General features: G+C 44.2%; 1 protein-coding gene across 1 annotated transcript in view; it reads left to right on the top strand.

Annotated features, from left to right (window-relative positions):
* Nucleotides 1-487: 487 nt before the first annotated feature.
* iqsec3b (IQ motif and Sec7 domain ArfGEF 3b) overlaps nt 488-23881 on the top strand; it is a gene marked incomplete at both ends in the record, with an annotated part of 29774 nt that continues 6380 nt past the window's right edge. Inside the window, 8 exons of the mRNA XM_083974201.1 lie at nt 488-1026; nt 6012-6086; nt 10485-10602; nt 11599-12000; nt 12379-13109; nt 13814-13975; nt 16203-16325; nt 22674-22840. Of these exons, the coding sequence (XP_083830327.1) occupies nt 488-1026; nt 6012-6086; nt 10485-10602; nt 11599-12000; nt 12379-13109; nt 13814-13975; nt 16203-16325; nt 22674-22840 (2317 nt within the window). The remainder of the gene's footprint in view (nt 1027-6011; nt 6087-10484; nt 10603-11598; nt 12001-12378; nt 13110-13813; nt 13976-16202; nt 16326-22673; nt 22841-23881) is intronic.

The raw sequence follows: 23881 nt of genomic DNA, 5'->3' as shown, positions 1-23881 counted from the left end.
TTCCTGATTTATTAATGTAATTTAAGTGTTAATGTGCAGTAAACCTGAATCTCTCTCTGCAGCCTGTAGGGTGCGTGCTTAGCCTACCTTGAGGTTTTTGTGCTGTGCTGTGCGTAATGACGCATCTGTCCTCAAGCTCTACTAGGCTACCCCTCCTCCCCCTTCTGACACATCTGGATCTGGCTCCTCTCATCAGCACCGCTCAGCGCAGTGGGAGAGAGAGAGAGAGAGAGAGGGAGGGAGAGAGGGAGAGAGAGAGAGAGAGAGAGAGAGGGAGAGAGAGAGAGAGAGAGGGAAGCGGATGCTCGCTCGCTCGGTGCAACCTCATCCATAGCCAAGAAGAATCAAGAAGAGGAGAGCGGAAGGACATCTCACCTGCACACGGATAGATTGCATCCCCTCCGTCCTCCATCCGTGACTCCAGCTTCTTATTTTTTCTTCTTCTTCTCCTCCTCCTCCTCCTCTTCCCCTTCTCTTGATTTCTGGTATGATGAGCTCCAGCCTGCTAGAAAACCCGGTGCAGGCGATTCTGTACCTGCGGGAGCTCACTACCATCGTGCAGAACCAGCAGAGTCTCATCCAGACCCAGCGCGCCCGGATAGAGGAGCTGGACCGGCGAGTGGATGAGCTCATCGGCGAAAACAGGCACCTGCGAGACGTCAGGGTACAGCAGCAGCATCCGTACCACCACCACCACCACCATCACCCCGACCCCATCTGTCTCCACCATCACCACCACCCTCAGGACCCTCAGCAGCTCAAGACCGGTGGCGCGGGGTCTTTGCCAGAACATGCGGTTGCAGCACCAGAAACGGCCGAGGCGACTCCGGGGGTCCAGCCGTCGTCGCCGCCTCCCCATGCCCCCCCTATGGACCCGGGGGACATGCAGCTGGTCCCGGCCGATCCGTCCACTGTTTCCCCGGTCGAAAGTGACCCGGAGAACGGAAGTTGTTCCAGCTGCCGCTCCTTGGTTCAGATGACCCCCACAACCCTTTGCCGATCCCTGGCCCTGACTAAGAAATCCGAGTGAGTAGCCCCAGAGGTTGTTTGTGTGTGTGTGTGCGTGCGTGTGTGTCCTAGAATAGTCCAACACAGAGCATATTATAGCCTATTGAAAGGCTACTTTGAAGGTTTCCATGCCTTTCATACATTTCCAAAAACCCTTCAATATTGTTGAATCTTCTGTGGCAACAACCGTCTGTAGCTGTAATTGAGAGCGTGCACGTGCGCGCGTCCTGCAGATTGATTGAGAGGCGTTTAATTAATGGAGAAGGCGCCTCCAAATTTCCCCATTTTCAGCTGTGTGTGTTTGTGTGTGTTGACTAAGGACTGCTGTGCCAGAAGAGGAAGAGGTGGATTATTTAAATGAGAAACCGAATCACGAACACTGGATCATTACATAACAAACAGCTGTAGGTCCCTAATCGCTGTGTGTGTGTGTGTGTGTGTGTGTGTGTGTGTGTGTGCAGTGGTCAATGTCAGCTCGAGACAGGAACAGCCTCATATGCTATGGTGATGATGAGACACTGCCAGTCGCTGTCCGTGGTCCTACTACTGGTTTCTCTATTATTTAGCCTTGTGCACGGGATCTGGGAACTCTCACGGGGCCTCTGGGCCTCTGATGTTGCTGTGGTAGCCTACATGACATGCACACACATACACACACCACCCCCTGCCTGGCACCCGAGCCTCACACTACATGATCACATCACCTAATGAGAGAAAACCCATCTTTCTCTCTTTTTTCTCTTTTTTTCTCTCTCTCTTTCTTTCTCTCTCCATGTGTGTGTGTGCGTGTGTGTGTGTGTGTGTTCTACTCATAAGTTGTATCCCAGTAGGAGTCCTGATTGGTCTCTCTGGGAATCCACCCCCAGTGAGAGGAGCAGCTCAGAACAGAGGAGTTGAGAGGAGCAGAGTGCAGACGGGGAAACATGTGTATTAAGGAAAAAAAAGGAAGCAGTTGTTGATATTAATCCCACTGTGCATGATACACCTGCCACACCTTGCATTTCCTCTTTTGGGGTTGTGTGCGTGTGTGTGTGTGCGTGTGTGTGTGTGTGTGTGTGTGTGTGTGTGTGTGTGTGTGTGTGTGTGTGTGTGTGTGTGTGTGTGTGTGTGTGTGTGTGTGTGTGTGTGTGTGTGCACAATGCCTGTTGCTCTGCTCGGTATAGCTTTGCTTGGAACCCAAGTTGTGTTTGCGTCCTCCCCAAGAACCTACCCCTGTGGCAACTATTTGTTATTCTTTGACGGGAATCACTGTAACACAACTAGTTCTTAATTTAAATTAGTTGTAGGCTACTGGTGAGAGAGAAATTACAATAAATGAACTGCTGTTATAAAAGCTGGGGGCTAAAAACAGCGTAGGCATTCACCAGTTGATCAGACAGCAGAGCGAGAGCTTCCGGGTTAATTAATGGCCTTTCTGCCCCTGTGGCTGCTGCTGCTGCTGCTGCTGTGTGTGTCCTTGAATGAAAGCGTACGTCCCCACCTCCTAATTGATTTTAAGTCAATCTTGATAAGACCGGTAGCTTAACACCTAATTTCTAGTTTTCCTTTTGGCAGGCCCCATAGTTGAAAAGGAAGTGAGGCTTTCACTTGCATTTCTAGACGATTTATCCTCCTGTCATCGCCTGCTGCATCCTGTCTGCAGCCAATCAGCCCTCTGCTACAGTATACCCCTGTTGTCAGTGACTTGTGTGTGTCAGTGTGCTTCTCAGTGCTGCTACAAGCTGTATAGATATGTGCATATACCTGTGTATGGTGTTCTTTCCTCATGCATTATGACCGTGTGTTAATTAATCTTACTCTATATAGCCCAGTTCCCTGTGCTCTATAGGAAAATGACACAAGCTTGTGTTCTGCTCCGGGTTGGCTGAGAGTGCATTTGTGTGCTTTGCGTTGTCGTCAGCATTGCCAATGCACGTGGATATGCCTATTGGGGGAGGAGGAAGGGAGGAGGGGGGAAGTACAGGATCCTCTTCTCTGCTCATTCCCTCTCTCTCTCTCTCTCTCTCTCTCTCTCTCTCTCTCTCTCTCTCTCTCTCTCTCTCTCTCTCTCTCTCTCCAGCTGAGGCTCCTATCTGCCCCACTTAGCCCATGGAGCGAACAGTAATCAGCCATTCTCAGGAGAGAGAAAAAGGCAGGGAAAGAGAGAGATGCAAGCTCAGTTGTTGTCTTTGATGGAGCCCTCGGAGGTGTCTAGAGGAAGGAGCTGGAGGCTGACATTGGAGTGGACCAGTGAAAGGGAGGAAGCCAGAGTGAGGAGGGAGCTGGGAATAAAAACAGAGAGAAAGAAAGAGTGGCCAGAGAGAGAGGAGAATAGGAGGGAGACGGGATGTCAGTACACAGACAGAGTGAGACAGGTACAGAGAGAGAGAGAGCAAAAAAAAAAAAGGGGAGATGGAAAAACTAGGTGCATTTACTGTAGGGGTAGCTGTCTCCTCAGTTTATCCATCTCACTGGTGGACAAATAGGTAGGTTGGACAGTGGAGGGACAGGCTGTGGGATCCTGTGGCGCAGTGGGATGTGAACACAATGCGCTGGCAACAAATTTTTGAGGCCAAACAGAGTTGATCGTGTTGCATGTAAAACACTCCTCCTCCTTCTCCCCGCTTTCCTTACACTCTCTGCTGGATATGGGCGGTTGAAAACGTTTAAGGTACTCTGAGAAAACAGGAAAGAGGAGTGGGGTGGTGCGAGCGAGACCAGGGCAAAGAGAGTGAGAGAGAGAGTAGGAAATACAAGAAGAGAGCGAACACGGGCCTACAGCAGGAGGCATGTACTGTTAAAATATTCACCTGTTCTCTTTGTTAGCGTTGTCTGAGGCGGATGGCCGCTATGTGTGTGTCTTGTACAGATGGATGAACCCACCGGCTGTGTGTGTGTGTGTGTGTGTGTGTTCAGGTACCCAAGCAATCTTCCTCACTGAATGACCAAAACAAACTGAGCAGGGCTTTATTTACACTTCTCATTCTGAAACTGAATCAATTATTTTCCATTTACTTTCAAAGGTTTACATTTTTTCCTTTGTCTTTTCATTTACCTTCAGCAGATTCTGACAAAATGTGTCTCATTTTAAAGCAACAGTCATATATTTTTAAGAAATACACTTATGCAACTCAGCAATTACAATTATTGATGTGGTAATTGTTCGGGCTTCGACAGGATTGGTTGCTACAGACTTTGGCTTTACAATAAAGATTTAGCTTCAAGTTGTGGGTTTAATTTTCCTGTCCACCTGCTGACCAGGTGTGCATGAATTAGGCTATCACTTTTGTGACCACCGTCACAACACACACAATGATGAACTTCCACACATTTATACTGCACAGATTTATGGGTCTTGAATATTAGTTTGCGTGTGGTGAATTCCGCCTTGCAGGGATGATGAGATTAAAGAGAGTGGCCTCAACTCTGAAATGGATTTTTAAATAATAAATGATTTTTTTTTTTTTTTTTTTTGAGTTGGCAAATAGTTGAAATGTAGAAATAGAAATAGCATAATCTTATACATGAGAGTTAGTATGTGTATTAACCTGCAGGGAACCTGGTTTGCAGAGCACAGAACTCTTTTTATGTGTAAAAATGACACATATGTTGACAAGCATGTTGGAAAAGAATCATTTTATATCAGTTTATGTGGGCAAGTTGTGCAGTCAACTTTATTTTTTGTCTGTTTTTTTCTGATGTCTGCAATGAGAAGCATTGAAAAATGGATCTTGAAATATAACATAACTATTCAGAAGATTTTTCAGTGACACAACAACAGGATTGTCTACAGAGAAAATGACTGCAAGGACATCATTTCTAAAGGAAAATGTGAAATAAGCCAAAGATACTGACAATTCAAGTCAATAGAGGCAGCAGGAAACTTGTTTTGGTCCCCACCTGTAGTCTGCAAGTCCCAACGCTGAGGCTGGAAACCACAGCACAGGTGCTGCTAAACCAAGACCAAATTACTCATGTATGTGCAGTGTGTCTGTGTGTGTTTTGTCAGTGGCGGGGTAGGCGTGACAACAGATGGAGGCGTATTATTCATAGAAAGTGCGAAGAGCATTAATTGGAGATATTTGAAGATTTACGAAAAAAAAAAAGAAATCTGCTTGCCTTTAAATCTGTGGAAGGTGCTGTGAAATGCAGCTTTTTATAGCTTGGACTGTCACCCTGAGTCTTGCGCAGACTCTGAATGCCTGTCACTGTGGGTTTTGTCACGAGCAATATGCTGTTCCCAGGTCAGAAGACTTACTGTAGCGTAGCAAAGAAAGTCACTGTCAACTAAATGCTTTCAGCTCATTGTAGACCTAGTGTGACCTACGCTCACACCCATGCCCTCGGTATATTTAGCTGTGAGACGCTGACACTGTGGGATCATAGTAAAGTCCATGTCCCTGCAGTAGAGAGTGTCCAGCATCCAAAATGTCAGAGCGTCACTATAAGCTTTTTTCGGTTCTCCTCACTCTAAATTGCTTCACATGAAAGCACCAGCAAAATGCTTAAAATATGAATGTAAATGTAAAATGTATGAGAGGGAAAAAAACAAACGAGAGAGACGAACTTAAGAGGCGAAAGAATCAGTAAACAGAGATGGAGTCACCATCTGCCCAGATTGAGTTTGGGGAATTCTGCTAAATCACCACTGGTCTCATGAACTAAAGGAAGGGAGGCATAAACAAGCACATCCAGACACACAAACATGTAAATACCCACACTCATTCTAAGCTTTCTCAGCTTTGAATTGACCTACATAGGGTATTTACTCTGGGATCAGTGCCAAATTGTAAAAAGAAACTCATGGAAATAATCCAAAAGAGTCTGAGGAGAGAGCCTCCTCGGGATCTTCTGGGATGTTGGACTAAGAATGAGCATAAGAAGGAATATGAAAACAAGACAAACTACTAGCAACAGCCAACAATAACCGAATGACATGCTCTGTCCTTCCAATTCTGTGTGCTTCTCCTCTCTCCTCCTCCTTTTTGCTTACCTCTCCTCCTCTCTCGTCTGCCCTTCTACAGGAGCGAGACTGTGCTGCATCAGTTTTGCTGCCCTGCCCCTGAACATCCAGAGGTTGACACCACTGGCTCATCCGGGTAAGACAGACCCATCTACAAATCACAGACACCTTTTATTTACACACTTCTCTCTATAGGTTTCTGCTCCAGCTGCTCATTCAGCCGATGAAAACTCTTCTTCTGAATATATATTAACACACACACACAAACACACACTCTCTGTACATGTGTGTCATCTATCTGACTCATGTCCGCACCCAGGCTTTTAATCATGCTTGCTTGTTTGTGTGTGCACAGCCCTGTACTGCATCAGAGTGTGAATTGGTGTATTTATGGACGCGTGGAGCCCGGAGTTACAACGAGAGTTAAATTCTCCATAACAAAGCTATGGCTCTCGAAAGCCCCAGGGGTAACCCACATATAGAGGCAGTGAGACAGAGAGAGAGAGAGAGAGAGAGAGAGAGAGAGAGAGAGAGAGAGAGGGCGGGGGTATGTATGAACAGATATTGCCACAATAAAACTGCCCATGGCAACCCGACAATGACGCAACGGCCACTACTACCATAGTAACCGGAGAACAGAAGTGTTGACTTTGACAGTTGACTGTAGCCACTTTTGCCATCTGTTCCTGTGTGGGCAGGGTTTTCTGTTTGTTGCAAAGGTTTGTTCATATTTGTGTGTGTGTGTGTGTGTGTGTACACGCAGAGAGGGAGCCATGTGAATGCATGACATTTCAATTGAGGACGTTTAAGTGAACAGAGCCCTGTTTTCAACTTTGCAAAAGCTGATTTTGTCATGTTTCTCAATGATTTGCCCTCCCTCCCCCAGAGTTTCTCCCATCTTTTAATCTTCCGTACTCTGTTTCTAAATCCAGTCTTTTGCAGCCATGTCTGCTTTTTTCTGCCTCTTCATCTGCTCTAGTATCCTCCCCTCCTTGTGTTGTTTATTTCTGTATGCATACATCATTATTATACATCTATCTGTTGGAAGACTTTGTCTTTTATAATCATCCCTCTTCAATTATTTCGATCTCATCCCCCCCTATCAAGTCTCTCTCTCGTTCTGTTTTTATTAATATCACCATCTGTCTGTCTGGAATCGCTCTCTTCTCTCTGATCTGATGACTTAACTCCTACTCCCACATAGTCCTGATTGGATGGGCTAATGGCACAGCGGCAGTGGACAGCCAGCTGAGATGATGAGATGTAGAGGAGCTGTAGAGGAGCTGTGCAACACCGTGGCTCGTTATTCATCATCACATGAAGTTGTGTATTGCCTGGTGGCTGGAGAAAAAAAACCCTGCACCACCTCTACACGCTGACTGTCATCCTCCGAATCTAACCTCCCTAGAGATGTCATGAGATCCGCCTCCGGCCTATAACCTGCCATGCCTTTTCTTTCCTCCACACTCAGCCTTTGCGTTTGCACGTTTCTCCCCTGGCTGTATAGTACTGTCGGTCTCTGTGGGACGTTGAGAGATGTGATTTGACAGATGTTCATTTCTCTGTCACCATGACGTCACACGTTCAGGCGGAGCAGGAGTTTGCGTGTGCTTAGTTTGTGCTTATGTGGGGTGAGGTGGGGTGGGGGGTGTATTAGAGAGACAGAGACAGAGAGAGGGAGTATATAGCGCCCATATCATTATGGAGTCTTTTGCTGTCCAGATGCATTAATACCCCGACTCTTGCTTTTAAATCCTCTAATGTATTCTAATGTACTCTAATGTATTCTGATGCAGCACTGGGGCATGGCCGTGTTTTAATAGAGTTTCTGATAGAGACAGCCTCCAGCATGCACACACCAACACATCTTCCTGTTTTCCTCTCTCTGCCTCTATCTCAGCCTTTTCCTCCAGCTCCTTTCTCTTTTTTCTCTCTCTCTCTCTATTTTCCACAACTTTATCTCATTTAAAGATATGACCAGGCTTTTTCGGCCTCCTCCTCTCTCTGATCCTTGGCTAGAGACGCAGAATAGTTGCTTTCACGGCAATCAGAGAAAACAAAGAGGAACTTAAGTGATGCTCTCATTATTTAATCATGAGCAGGCTTTTTATTCTCGCCAGTCCTGTTTAGTCCCTTTCGTGTAAAAAATTATTGGAGTAAGCATTATCTGGACGGAGGAAAGATTGCACAAGCACAACATAATATATATACACACACACACACACACACACACACACACACACACACACACACACACACACACACACACACACACACACACACACACACACACACACACACACACACACACACACACACACACACACAGTCATAATTGCACACCATTATAAAACCTTTTAGAGCATGATCATTCCTCTACCTCTGTGCTTATGTGAGAGCAGTTTGGGACCAGTTTGGCTCAATAGAGGCTGTTGAATTTCAGGGGTTTCTACCATGATAGCAGTGGCATGATATCCAAGACAGCTTTGTGTTTTCTCACAATTTGAAATGACGAAGAAAGCTTAATATGAATAACTGGAAAATATGAATATACAACGAAAGGTTACTTCTGCAGCGTCATGGCAGTTAGTCTGCTTTAGTAAAGCCTTTCATGACCTCCACCGAGTAATGCTGACAAGTGAAAGAACATTGTTCAGTCTGTGGACAGATCCTGACATTATAAGAAAAAGATGGGACAGTGAGCTTCTGAGACAGAGTTCAGGTTGGATTTGAATGTTATGAATGTTATTTTTGTTTTTTTGTATTTTCGTATGTATTGCTGGAGTAATTGTTTCTTAAATATCTGTGGAAACATATTTGGTTTTTCCTCTATTTCTTCTGCAACTTTGGGAATATGATGTCTGTTATATGATAGCCTGTTATTTTCTTGCATTGCTCCCTGTGTTTCTGAACTCTCATATGCTGCCACAGATGTATCCTCTCCTTATCCTGTAATCCAAGCGGCAGCATATGGAAAATAGTATTTATTTTCATTTCTACAAAGCAAAACTCAGGCAGTTACACTTTTCATCATAGTTGCCACTAAATTGTTCATCCATATGAAGCCATTGCCATGGAAACACATGAGCTATTTCAGTTTCATGCACAAAATAAGCATTTCATAGCAAAACATCTGCTGTGAGATTGTTGGTGTGCCAAATGACCATACAGGAGAGCAGATCCAAATGTGGATGGACAGTCTTTCAACTCTGAGTCCAAAATCTCTTCCTATTCGCCTCCCACAGGTAGTGTCTCATCCACACTTTCCACCATTTCAATGACTGGTTCATATTCCACAGTATGAGACTGTGACACCCAGTGCTTTAATTGGTTCAGTCTAGGAGCAGATTGTTGAGTGATGAATGTGTTTGTGGATATATATAGTACTTGTTATTTCCATGGTATGAAACTGACACTGCTTAACAGAGATCTCTTTGATATCATCACATCGCTTCATAAATAATTCCACAATGAACTAAAACTGTCTCCATAGCATGTGCATAGCTTTTCACCTAAAATCCCAGGAAGTTTTTCCTTTGATAGATGTGTTTAAATTACAAGTTATACAACACTGCGCCTGTCAGAGAGGAACAAAATGTTTGTGCTTTACACGTGTCAGAATTTCACTTCATTGACTGCCCACAATAAAGTAAAGCCGAGACAACAAATCAATAAATAGATCAGTTCAGCAGTTGCCTACTCGTTGTCCAGTCGGAAAGATATTGCAGGATTAACGAAAGGGTTGCAAACTGATCGCCCAGGTAGAAAATAAGAATTCTGCCTCACGGCTGTTTATTTGTCAGAGTTTCCTCCGGTCTTTGCTTCTTTTTTTGGTGAAATACTACATTAAGTTTGACTTCTGCAGCCCTCCAAGTATTCACAGGAAAGAGTCAGTAAGCATTTAACCGAATTGTTCACAACCTACAGGCACACAACACAGCTAGATACTGATTAACCACAAGAAGAAAGGTTGGGTACTGACAGAACAGTTGATTAACAGACAAATTAATCATTAACAATTCTGCTGATGAACTGATTACTCATCTAATTATTAATTAATGGAAAAGTTCTGAATATTCCCTGCCGTTGCATTTCTGTTTTATATCTTACATGTGTACTGAGCCTAGATAAATTGTTTCCAATGACGTTGAGAAACAATTAAGATAATGCAGCTTCCAGCCGTGTTACAGACTAACATTTAAGGTGTAGGAAGAACGAAATGACTGATTCTGGTCCCAGTCTCATGTGTCTACATTTTAGTATTTTTCAATCTGGTCACATATCCAGAGTTTCACCCCCGCAACCTGCAGTTGAGCCACAAATCTGGTCAAATAGGACTAGACACATAAACTCAGTCATCCTCGCCCCGAGCCAGCGCCACAGCCACACACATCACTCTCTCCACCTACTGCTTCCCTCATGAACCTCTTCACACTCCACATAGTTGATGACCTAGCTGCCACTGCGATAACGGCAGAGTTTTGGAGGTCAGCGAGGAAGGTCTGAGAGCTTTCTGTTCTTATCTCCGTGGCAGTGGACAGATGCTGAGCCTGGAGGACGGAACATCCTCCGGTCGCGGACAGGAAGTGGAGGGGACCAAGAGGGAAGGACCCAGCGAGTACGAGATCTCTCTGGAGAACAAAAACAAGCAGGTATGTGCTTTTTTTTTTTTTTTTTTTCAAAAGTATGTGCCATCTGTTTTAATTTGAAGAGGTGTGTGAAGGATGATCATTTGACATTGGGTCTTGCGTGACAAAAAAAAAAAAATCCTATTCAGATCTATTTCTGTCTCTCTTGACTTGAAAAAGAGCACCAGCGACTCCACTGCCTCAGCGACATGAACACGACAAATGCTAGGTTGTCATGGTAACAACTAATAACTGCTTCTGGCAGCTGGAGATGTCTTTATTTCTCAGAGCAAACTGCTGAAGGGTCTGCTGCTGTTGCCACTGCTACCACTGCTGCAGTGTGAATATGTGTGTGTATGTGTGTGTGTGCTTTTTTTTTTTTGGTGGGCATGATTGCGTTCTCAGACACACACCCAGGCACATGTGTGGCTGCTGTCCTCCTTTTCTTCGTCTCTGTCTCTTCTTCCCTCGCCTCCCACTCCCCCTCCTCCTTCTTTCCCTCTCGCTGAGAATATAGGAGGGCGAAAATTCAGGAGGGTGCTCAAGATTTTGGGCTGAGCTGCGGTGCCAGCATTGCAACACGGAACAGAAATAGGCTTGTGTGCGGGTGTTTACTTTCTATTCATTCTCTCAATAGCACCTTGGTCACAGCCTATACATCCTCTTTCCTATGGCCCTTCAGCCAGTATTAGTAGTTGAATGATGATAGATGATGTTTACTTTGGCTCTAATTCCATAAAACCTCTCTGGTTTTACAAGAGTGGGCATATATAAGTGAGGGAGATACTTCTAAGAAGGGTGTGAGTGTGAATTTCACGAAATACTGTCTTTATTATCTTTTGTAGACACGGGCACAAAATGGAAACACGACGTTTGCCTCTGGTGGATGAATAAATATTTTTCAGTGGCTGCTCTGTGCTTTGCTATATCACTGTGTCTTCAGCCTTGTAAATACTTTGGATGTTCAAACTCAGCCCCCCCCCCCCCCAAACTCACTTTCTCTCTCTTCCCCCTCCCCAGATAGAAGAGTTGGAGCAGAAGTATGGAGGCCATCTCATAGCGAGGCGAGCAGCCCGTCGTATCCAGACAGCCTTCCGCCAGTACCAGCTCAGCAAAAACTTCCAGAAGATCCGCAACTCGCTGTCAGAGAGCAAGCTGCCCCGTCGGATCTCCCTGCGCCATCCCAGCCCCTCGGGACGAAGCCGCAACGCAGCGCAGAGACACAGTTACAGTCTGCACCCAGGGGGAGGACAGATCCCCCTGCGCTCCAAAACTCCCCCTCCTCCCCCGTGTCGCTCCACCTCTCTGCCCCCGTCTCCAGCATCCGGCCCGACAGCGGCTCCCTCCTATGGCCCGACCACAGCCCCGCCTCAAACCCCTGGACCCTCACTCACACAGCTGGAGGACTGCTTCTCTGAACAGGTGTGTGTTTTTTCATTTTTATGTGATTTAGTTTTGTTCTAAAAACAGTGTAACAGGGTTTGTTCCAGACTGAAATATCTGATTGGACTGATTCCCAAAAAGTTTCATGCCATCTTCAGGATGAATTGAAATAACTTAGTTGAACTCCAGACTTATCTGCCATCATCATGACACCAAAAATTAAAATTCAAAACTAAATCCACTGGCCTGTCTGGTTTGATCCAGCCAGCCGCCATCACTGTTTATCTCTTCTTATCTTACAATTGGCCACTAATTGGAAACTTCAGTGACATAAAAAAAACATTCCCGTCATGAACCACACTCCTTGACTTGATTACTGTTTTTGAATTGTATTTTTAAAAATCATCTTATTTGCAGCTGCACTCCTTGGCCCAGTCCATCGATGATGCCCTGCGCGGTTGGAGCATATCGGAGGGCGGAGAGGGGAAGGGGCTGCTGATGGACCCCGGGGCACTTCGCGCAGCTGCTGAGAGCGCTTGTTTGCCTCGCAGCGCCAGCTCGCTGCTCATGGCCTTCAGGGATGTCACCGTCCATATCGACAGCAATAGCTCCTACACCATCTCCTCGGCCACGACCACGACCACCACCTCTCTGGGAAACACGGGCGGGGCGGAGCCGGGCAGCAGGAAGACCTCCGTGAGCAGTATGACCGGGGGTGGAGACGGCCAGTCGGGGGAGGAACCGGAGTTTCCCGCTCCTCCGCCCAGCGAGGAGCTGGAAATGGTTGATCCAGGATCCAGGAGGGGCTCGGCATTGCCGGCCTCTGGAGGAGGAGGAGGAGGGACGGAGGGGGAGAGTGGCTCAGACAGACTGGGGTCCACTTCCACTTCTACCTCTGTTTCTACCACCATCTCCACCTCGACCCAGTCCAATCAACAGCCCACTCAGATTTACACCCAGTACCAGCAGTACCACTACACTCATCCCCAACAGATCCCTGGGGGGACCACCCCCGAGGCCCTGCAGGCCCTGGTCGTCTCTCTGCCCAGGGACCGCTGTCAGGACCCGGCCTCGTGCCGCTCGCCGACCCTGTCCACAGACACACACCGCAAACGCCTCTATCGTATAGGACTCAACCTCTTCAATGTGTGAGTAGGCTGTGGCAACACACACACACTTTGTCCCTTGCTCACAGAAAACCACAAAATATTTCTGGACCCTCTGGCTCAGGGTTCAAAGTACACTTATTACTGTTTGTGTCTTACAAATCTCCAACAGCCCAGCAAACTGCTCTCAGCAGCTGCTCATTAGTGTTTGTGATTGTTGGGAGGAGCTGCTTTTTCGGTGCCATCGTGTGATGTTGTGACGTCCGTGGAAAAAAAACGAGTGTGAGAGAGGGGGGGGTGAAGTGAGGAAGAGAGAATAAGAGAGAGATAGAAAGACGGAAAATGCAGTTCAAGAGTAGAGACAGTCAAGGAGGTCATGAACAATGTGAGAGCCTATAAATAGAGTCCACGGTTGGCCTGCACTTATCATTAGTTATACAAATTAAAGTAAATTAACTCTTATGCATCAGTGACAGTGGGTCTGATCCAGAAGTCCAGAGCTGACAGATTTTAATGCATGAATGCACTCTTCCTTTCTCTTTCTCCGTGTGCTCTTCCTCTTCATGCTCACACTCAATGTCCTACACACACACACTACAGCACTCTTTCTCTTAAATACAGTGTTATACATTTTTTCTCTCACTCAGGCCACACACCTATCTGCTTCAATGCACAAAAACATCACACACACTCTGTTAACTTTAACACTCTCTCTGTTTTTCTGCCGTTGGCGATCTGGTGGGCAGGAACCCAGAACGAGGCATCCACTTCCTGATCACACGTGGTTTCGTCCCAGACACGGCCATTGGGGTGGCTCACTTCCTGCTGCAGAGGAAGGGCCTGAGCCGGCAGATGATCGGAGAGTTCTTGGGGAACAGCAAGCTGCAATTCAACAGAGATGTCCTTGAGTGAGTCCTTATTATTTATAAATAGCAATATATTGTACACACATCACACTTGAATTTGTGTTAAATCCAAGTCTTGCGATGCATCCACGTTGCAAATTCAAATCCCTGCTGATTTGTTATTGAATCTATTAAGTATTTATATAAAAAATCTTCTCTCAAGGTCAGTGAATGAAGTTTCTCAGTGTTCATGGAGATGGTGGTTTAGCTCAAAGGTAATAAATAACTAATACTCTTGAATAATTTAGTCTTTATATTGTTTTGTTAAACTGTAATAGGCATTGTTAATGTAAATAGATTTAATCATATAAAAGACATTACAGTTTTTGCCAACAAGCATTGGTCATTGGTCATTTTCAAAACTCTTAACAGTCTGCAAATCAGGAGTCCATGTGCTGTGAAACTGTGAATCACTTTTCATTGCTTTCACACAAAATGCATTCAAGGACCACAGTCACCATAATTCATGAACTCTTTTTTCAGTTACTAGTCCACTGCATGCAAAACACTTAACTTTTACAGCACATTTCGTGTGTTAAGAGTGACAGTGTTTGTTTCCAGACTGAGACTTGTTGCCAGTGTTGTGGATGAATGAGCCTATTGAGACACGTATGAAGCGTTTGTTGATGAGAAACAGTTTGAAGAAACAGTGTGAAGAATTTTGAAAAAGTAGCTTCAGTACTGACCAATGCTTGTTACCAATTGAAAAAAAAATACTGTAATGTGTAACTTCAACAACCCTCAGTGGCCAAGCACCCGAAAATCCTAAAACCTACTGTACAGTCATGTCATGTGCAAAATAAAATAGACCCACATTAATAAAAACATATTTTGAGCCCACTTTATGAACAGTTCTTGTTCCATTATGACTTACCAAATCCTTTAGTTCATAAAAAGCTGCAGAGCATCTTGAACAAAAGCAGTTCATCTTATTCACACTGATTGATTATAGCCTCATCAACAACATCTTATTAGCATTTTTTGTAATTGCAGATTTGATTACCTACCATGAAGTGAGTAACAGTTTAACGAAACGACTCCCTGCATTCGACAGAGCAGTCGTAGCTCAGGTTCCATTACGTAGCTGTTTTTGATCTCCCGAACCACATCCCATGGTCCTCGTTAGCAGATATAAAAATACCACTGTCGCTGTAGATGTTCCCACTTTAATTTAGTAAGTCAATAAAGAAGACAAAAACTACAGTAGCTACTGAATCAAGGTATACACCAAAGTCAAGACAGAGCTGTAAACCTCATCTCCCTGGATGTTTTGCATGTTGCTCTTTACTACTAAAAAAAGAGAGGTGAGGTGATAAAAGATGCAGTAAGAGATTTGTTAGACTTGAATGAATTCAGGTATTTTAAAATATCCAAAAGGAGAGCTGTCTGTTGGAACCTAACCACCTCACAGGTACAATAACACGCATGTACCTACACGCACAAACTCACCTGACATGCTGCATGCATAAAAGCCACACATCCATGAAAACAAGCATTTACTTAATGCTTTCACACTGACTCTTTTTTTACATCCAACCAGTGTAGACAGATCCAGGATAGAGAGGCTTTTTGCTGAGGTTGTTGCAGAGACTGTAAAAAATGGGTCACTGCACTGAAGGCACGCACACACTCTCACTTTCACACTGGCGCGCATGCATGTAAACATACACTCCCACAGTGTTGTGTACAAATTTCTTCCATTGCCACAACCTGTCCTCAGCCTTTCATGTACCATACTCATGCCCCCTTGCTCGTTGCATTTCATTATTTCCCCATCTCCCTCTCTCTCCGTCCCTCTTATCTCACGCTGTCGTCACACTCTTTCTTCTCCATCGATTTTTTTAACAGTTTGAAAGTGTTTTTGAGTGTGTGTGTGTGTGTGTGTGTGTGTGTGTGTGTGTGTGTGTGTGTGTGTGTGTGTGTGTGTGTGTGTGTGTGTGTGTGTGTGTGTGTGTGTGTGCGCGTGTGTGTGTGTGTGCATGTGCAAATATGTTGTCTTTATGTGCGTCTTCCAGGTCAGTGGTTCTGTAATGGGAGTATGACTGTAAGAGGGAGATTTGCCATCAGCACTTGGGTGCTCATAGTTTGTTGCACACGCACACACACAGGCACAAACTCACCTTCTCATTACAGTGACACACTGCATCTAAGCCACTCTCCTTTCTCTCTCTCTGCTTTCTTTTCTTCCCTCCCTCCCTCCCTCCCTCCCTCCCTGCCTGTCTCTTTATAGCTGCGTTGTGGATGAGATGGACTTCTCAGGCATGGAGCTGGATGAAGCCCTGAGAAAGTTCCAGGCTCATGTCCGCGTTCAGGGAGAAGCACAAAAAGTGGAGAGACTCATCGAAGCCTTTAGGTGAGACTGTCAACTCGCTCACAACCAGGCCTCACTGACTAACAGGCTCTGGCTTCTCTTTTTAATACAACAACAGTCCATCACATGACTGAGCAGGGGTTGATAAGGGCACTGTGAACTTTTTAAAATGAATAGACCTTTTTGCCTGTGGCCACGTATGCAAAATGGAAAAACAATGACACATAGCCAGGCTCACATATAAAAGAGAGGCAAAAGAGTCTTCTCTGATTTCATCTCGCTGCCTTGTGGTAGCGGACGCATCCAGAATGGCATACTAATAGGCCGACTGTAAAGACAAAGTGTTTAACTGGATCTGCGAGCTCACTGCGGCAGGCTCTGATGAAACCATGGCCCTGTGTCATTAACAAATTAAACTGATTGCCTCTAACCTTTGACTAAACTCAGCAAAGTTTGATTATCAGCCAATCACGGCAGAGAACTAGGCTGCAGGCAATCAGCATGCATTCCATCAGCAGAAAAATGGATGGATGCTTTATTTTCACAACTTTCTCTCCTGGATGACACGTTCTGGCCAAATATTTTGGCTTTGTATGCTGCCATGTTTGTGCTAGAAAACATGACACTGGACAGTTCTACCTTCAGTTCTGTCCAAATGACAAATTAATACATTTAAGTGCATCTTTGGTTCTCATGCCTTTGTTTTTTAGCCTGAGCTATTTTCTGTTTTTGCTTTTCAAGTTACTAAAATTCATGAGCCTGAAGAAAGCTCATTTAAATACCCAGAGGACCTTGAGTACCACAGTCCATGGACTGTCTAGAACAAACTCCTGAACAGAAACATTTTTTGTTCATACCTTTTTTTTTTCTTTTTGAGTAAAAATCCTTTTATGCAGAGGAGGACAACAGAGACCGAACAAATAAGATCTGTGAATGTAATTCCCTGGCTGGAACTGTCCTTGAAATGTCCTGGTAGTATCCAAAGATTGCCCCCCAGGACTAGAAACGCAATAAAAATGCCTATCATTGTTTTGTATTTCAAAGTAATTGGTTACATTGCTACATTTTCCCTTAGGAATACCAACAACGTGACCAGAAAGACACAACCTGAGCCACTGCCTCTTTTGAACTCGTTTGCCAAGATTTTCATTATACGAAATGGATGACCATTCTTTATTTGGGCTGCGTATAGCAAAAGTGCTGCATTTATTTTGTTGTTTGTTGAGACCTTGACACACATGACCCAAGCTACGTTTTTAAAGGATGACACTAAACACTAAAACCATACACGTGTTGGTTTGTCCTTCGGTACTTTCCAAATTTCCTCACCTGTCTGTGGCTTGTTCGTTTCCACCAGAACTTAAAGGGATAGTTCAACATTTTTGAAAATTGGCCCATCGCCATGATCCCCCTAGTAATAGCAGTAGGTTCGTTACCTTTAATTGTTGGTCCAAGCTGCTTTTAGATCGGGGGAGAAGAATACCGAGCGGCGCAGCTACACTACGGAGGCTAATGGAATTTCTTGGTTTTGCTCATCAAACTCAGCAAATACACAACCAAAAAACTCAAAAACGCTGTGATGGACAAGTTGTGACCTGCACATTCACCACGCTATGAGATAATAGCGGAAAGTTGCGAGATGGAGTTGTTTTAGAGGCAAAGTCGGACCTTACACTCTAGACGGCTGCTCGGCGGAGTGATTTCAAAAGCGCCTGTTTACTGCAGATACGTCCGTATACTACGGCACTGGCTGAGGTGCGCACACTGTGTCCCTCCGACCAGTGGTTCACTGAAGAAAGTAGTTCCGAGTATTTGCTTCACTTCTCTTAACTTTCCGCTATTATCTCATAGCGTGGTAAATGTGCAGGTCACAACTTGTCCACCACAGCGTTTTTGAGTTTTTTGGTTGTGTATTTGCTGAGTTTGATGAGCAAAACCAAGAAATTCCATTAGCCTCCGTAGTGTAGCTGCGCCGCTCGGTATTCTTCTCCCCCGATCTAAAAGCAGCTTGGACCAACAATTAAAGGTAACGAACCTACTGCTATTACAAGGGGGATCATGGCGATGGGCCAATTTTCAAAAATGTTGAACTATCCCTTTAAAGGCACACAATCCACAATGTCAGCAGGTTTATGTAGCTGTATGAATGCACAGTGGTTGTTAGAGCTAAATGCTAATGTCATCACGTGAACATGCTTTCAAGCAAAATGCTAACATGCTGACCTTTGCCAGATCATGTTCCCATATTGGTATTGTTGGTGAGAATGTCTGTGCAGGTGATTGTTTATTGTCGGTATTGAACCATTAGGTAAGAGTGTTACTTTATGCAGATGATTTGCTGTTGTATCTGTCAGGTCATCTCAAAGGCCTCCCTAGACGTATTAAAGCAATTCAGCAAAAAATATCTGGCTATCTAATGATGCTTCAAAAAAGCCAGAAGTATCTCTGATAATATTATCAGAGAATACTTAAATGAACCAATCTGAGATACAATTTCACAGAAAATGATTCCAAGGATTCACTCATCATCCATTTGTTATTGGCACAATTGAAGGCAGTACACCGGCTTCACTGGTCAAAGGTTAGGCTGTTGGGAATTAGACGGGATTTAGATTCTACATGTGACAGATGAAAACAAGCTCCTGGGAGCCTATTACATCTGTCCTGATTATGTCCAAGACTGCATCATTTCATGCCATCATTTTTTAGGACTGTCTTTAAAATGCTTAAGGAGCCAATGGGCCCATCCCCTCATCAGACTTTCTGGAGGTTGCACCATAGGATGTGCATCCCAGCAGTCCAAGTGCAACATACTGGCCTTTTGCATTTTGTTGACTACATCACTCATACATTTCGGATAGAAAACCCTCTTCTCTTCAAGCATTAACATGGGATCAAAGAGATCCCATGTTAATCCCATATCTAAAGCTAAAGAAGTTAAGATACTTTCTCTGAGGGTATTTTCTCAAATGCATTGCAATTTGGCAGCCATTCTGGGTATTTGTTGGAAAAATGGAAGCAAAGGGCATAACCCTGTGATAAATAAAAACTTCAGTTTTTTTGTTTATTTCGTTTTTTATGTGGTTATCCTCTTCTGCAAGTGTGTGCAATTACTGACTTTAAATCAGTGGTGCAAGTCTGTTTGGTGCATTGGCTGGACAGATACTTGGGATTAGACTGGATACAGTGAACTGTTTTAGTTTTGTATATCATGAAAATCTTCAATAAACAGGCTGTGATCGAAAACAGTTTTGACCTGATGATGGTCATGGACGAAAAGTCAGAGCATTAACAATGTTATCACAGTTCATCCCGATGGCAGCCTTTTAGATGTTGACAACATTGCCAAAAAAATATATAGTTCTGTTTCTTTCTTTCTTTCTTTTTTCCAAATCTAAATCAGCTGGACACTGTTAGTTCTTCAGCAAACCTTACTCCCTGGATCAATATGTGGTGCTTAAGTGAGTTTTGGATTCCATGTTTCACAATAAGCTCAATGCCTATGTTCATCACAATAAAGGAACATGTCACTCGGGGCAACATCAGTGTTTTGTTGTGCTGTGTCTGTGTGCTGTCCCTCCAGGTACCACCCCCTCTGCACCGAGTGACTGAGTGCATCGTTTCCAACTTTGCTCATTAGACCCCATATAAAAGCTGGAGGTATAGAGGCGCATTGGGGCCGGTGGGCCAGCAGAACAGCCGAGGGACTGTGTGTGTGGGACCGAGCCACTGTTTGGTTGTTGCGGTCTGGTTGGATTGTATAGTGCTACACTTTTACTCCCTCTGGCTGGGAGGGTGTCTGGTTGATATTTTCGTTTTTGTTATTCCCTTTACATGGCCATTATTCCTCAATGTTGATTTCCCCTGTTTTACTGAGCTTACTTTCTGTTAATATAAGTTAGTATTTATTTGTTAAGAAACACTCTTAATTTGGGCATTCCTGGTTTCTTTTTCCCCGGTTTATTCATTTTTGCTGGACTTTAATGGCTTTGGCTGGCTGTGATAAATGGGCATTATTGTATACATTTGTTTGTTTTGGTGTTCTCACTGGATTTGCCAGTAATTCAGAAAATATGAATCTCCATTGTGTTCTCATTTAAAGCAAGATGTAGTGATAAAGGGGGAGAAAAGAAGCAGCCCTGTTGCCCCCCCCCCCCAAAAAAAAAAAAAAACCCAGCCACCCCTGCCTCTAATTTTACAGCCAATGGGAACACCCACCGCGGTCATCAGTTAATCATATTGCACTCAGTCGTACGTGCTGAGCCCCCTGGCTGCAGATTACAAATTCATCAGCGATCGGAAACCACTCTCTCTGTAGCTGGAGCTGCGAGTATAGGTCAGAAATGAGTGGGCTTTATCGGGACAGCCAGACATCCGATTCCATGTCTGTTACGTAATAGTTGTTATGTCATCTGTTTGAAGCGTGTTGTACTCTTGTCGCGTGTAGTTCTTTTATACGAAGTGGTATTTGTGCCAGCTGGCATGCAACTTTCATATGCAGATATGAAGATAAGGGATCGGGAGCTAGTGTTTAAATAAACTTGTTACATAAGACAGAAAACCGCGCCTGCAAATGTGTGAATGAAGCACAAACACTCTCACACACACACACACACACACACACACACACACACACACACACACACACACACACACACACACACACACACACACACACACACACACACACACACACACACACACACACACACACCTTCTGCTTTATTTATTCACTCAACTGTTTGCTCTCTATAAACATGCACACATATGCACTCACACGTCCATGCACACATCCATTTGCATACACGCTCACACATATAGTAGATCTTGCCTTGCTTTCAGTCTTTGATGAATTTGCCGCAGAATTACATCAAGTTGGCAGATCAGGAGGCTCATTTGTGCCTCCACGTGTTTGTGTGCGAGTGTATATATGTGCCTGTGCATATTATATCTGTAGGGAAGCTTGTGCTTAGCAGGATCTGTTCTCCCTCAAACAAAGGCATTGCCTCTGAGCTGGGCTGCAGCCGAACGATTCCCAGAGTTCTTTGGCCTTAGATCTGGTGTGGGGTCTGGGAAAAGGCTTTTTACTTGCGCAGGTCTCAGATGTGGCCTCTCGCTTGCATATGCTCTGACAAGTACATAGTCCTCGGGAGCAGAGCAGCCCTCTCCATGTCTGCATCCTGCCTGGCTGTAGAGATAAAAGCCTCCCATCACTGAAATGGCCCACTGTGTAAGTGCAAGTGACAGTACGAAAGATAGGGTGGGAGCTGTGGGGGAAGGAGGGGAAGGGAAGGAAGAATCTGTGAAGCCTGTGGGCAGCGGCGGAGAAAAGCAAGTCCAAATGCAGCATCTCTGGTTCCAAAGCTAACTGGGCACCATTACCTTGCCCAGGGCAGAAGCATTTTGTACTGTCAAATGTCTCCTGTCTGCGAGAGTGACAGCTCCTTATATCTGAGTAGTAGTACAATGAGTCCGTCTTTGAGTCAGTCAGCCATGTTATAACAAATTATTGCAAAGGCACCCGCTTTAAGATCAGACTCACATGCGGAAAATGGATTCTGTGTATTGCCTTTTTAACTTTAAGAATTTCCACTGATCTCTCTTAATGATGTGCTCTCTGATTTTGCTATTGTGCCCAAAAGCACCACTACAAATCCCATGATTTTCTCTCAGCTAAACTGCTGATATTTTGAAACTCAACACAGTTGAAAGCTGAGGGGAAATTTGGGGATTTGGGAGTGCAACTGGGCACAATAAGAAAGTCAAGGAGTGCATTAATAAGTTTTGGTATATTGGCTTTCTGAGCCTGATGATTCAGAGACGTTAGAGTGTTTCTAATAGAGAATCCACCTTGACTGATTACAAATAGGGTGAAAAAAAATATTACAAACAACCTTTGGTAAGAAGCTGCTCAGCAGTAAAATCCTCCCATTTAAACCACTTAAAACATCTTCAGTGTATTAAAATATTAATTCAGTGTGTATTATTTATTTTTGTGCTGCTTTAATGTTGCCTTGCAGGTTAGGGTGGATTGAATGTTGTCATGATTTGTTAACATTATCCATGATGTATTTGTGAACTACTAAATCTTTTTTTTTTTTTTTTTTGCCATATATACCAAATAATATGAAAAGATATCTGACATTTAATTTGCAATCTCACACATGCTACAATATGTTTACCTGCAACTGTTTTTGTTACACCAGAAAAAATGTCTCAGCTTGTACGTGTTAGGATTTTAATTTCAATTATTAATTATTATGAATATGGAGTTTCAGTATTGAGATGATAATAGATTATTTTCTGCAGCTCTCTTGTGCCAGCAAATGTGGACGAATGACTTGAATCCTGAAAGCAAGATATAAGATTTGTTGTGTTTTTTCTCCGCAGCCAGAGGTACTGTATGTGCAATCCAGATGTAGTGCAGCAATTTCACAACCCAGACACTATCTTCATCCTGGCATTTGCTGTAGTCCTCCTCAACACTGACATGTACTCGCCCAACATCAAACCCCAGCGCAAAATGGGCCTGGATGACTTCATACGCAACCTGAGAGGTTAGTGCATCGATCTGCAGAGTGTGCATGTATTAAGAGAGAGTGTGTAGTTACATAGAGGCTGCATGTGTAGTATGTGTCCTTCCAGAAAGCGTGAGATGTCCCTGTGGACGGAGCTGGTGTAATGACTTGCATACATGTTTCAACATTTATGGCAAGTGGTTTTATGCTCAGAGAGCTGGAATGCTGTTTATATATAGTAACCACACGAGCCCAGCTCAACCCTTTTAGTGCAGATCATGAGAAGCAATCACTGACAAAAAAAATGCCAGAAATGATAGGGAAGACAAAACAAAGAACAGAGGACAGGGAAGTTAAAGTTTTACATCTAGAACTCTCTTATCAACCTCACCGTCTGTCTTTGAGTGACGGCCTCTTGAACTGAAGTAAATTACTCAAAGAGGCGGCGGTTGCTCGCCTCCGCTCGCTACTATCAAGAAAAGCATCAGCTGTGTGGGGGGAGATTTCTGATATCCTTGACTCACAGCTCTGCCCCAGAGGACACGGCTGGTGTGGACTCATTTAATTGAGGCTCACTTGGCCTTAGATCTAATGATATGGGTTTGGGGTTTCCAGAAGCATCTCATCACTTGGACTGAGCTCCTTGAGTCCTTCAACACTGTGTCTGTACAGCAGTTGAGCAGATAGACACATTTACTGCAACCGCTGTTACATGTACATCCAGTTATGGGAACAATCCACCACAGCAATAAAATTGATTTGGCTTTAGTGTATCAGACATACATAATACAAGTTCACACAGATAATCAAACCTCTACTTAAGATCCCCACTTTGCTGTACGATATTTTGGCTTCAATCTGCACAATGACATGATTTAATTCGCAATCAGCGTTTATGAATGATAATAATAATTCAAAATGCATAATATGATGATATCATGACTTTCGAGTCTACTGTATATTCTTCCATTTCCATTTTAAAGAGTTGCCTGTCGCATTATTCACTTCAGTGTCTAAAATCAGTGGACAGGCACGTTGCAGATTCTGTCCTGCTCCTCTGGGACTTTTTGGTGACAACAA

This window comes from Trachurus trachurus, assembly GCF_905171665.1.
Source record: "Trachurus trachurus genome assembly, chromosome: 6".
In the NCBI taxonomy this organism is placed as follows: domain Eukaryota; kingdom Metazoa; phylum Chordata; class Actinopteri; order Carangiformes; family Carangidae; genus Trachurus; species Trachurus trachurus.
The sequence above is the reverse complement of the archived record's forward strand: the minus strand, read 5'-3'. Positions and strand labels throughout refer to the sequence as shown.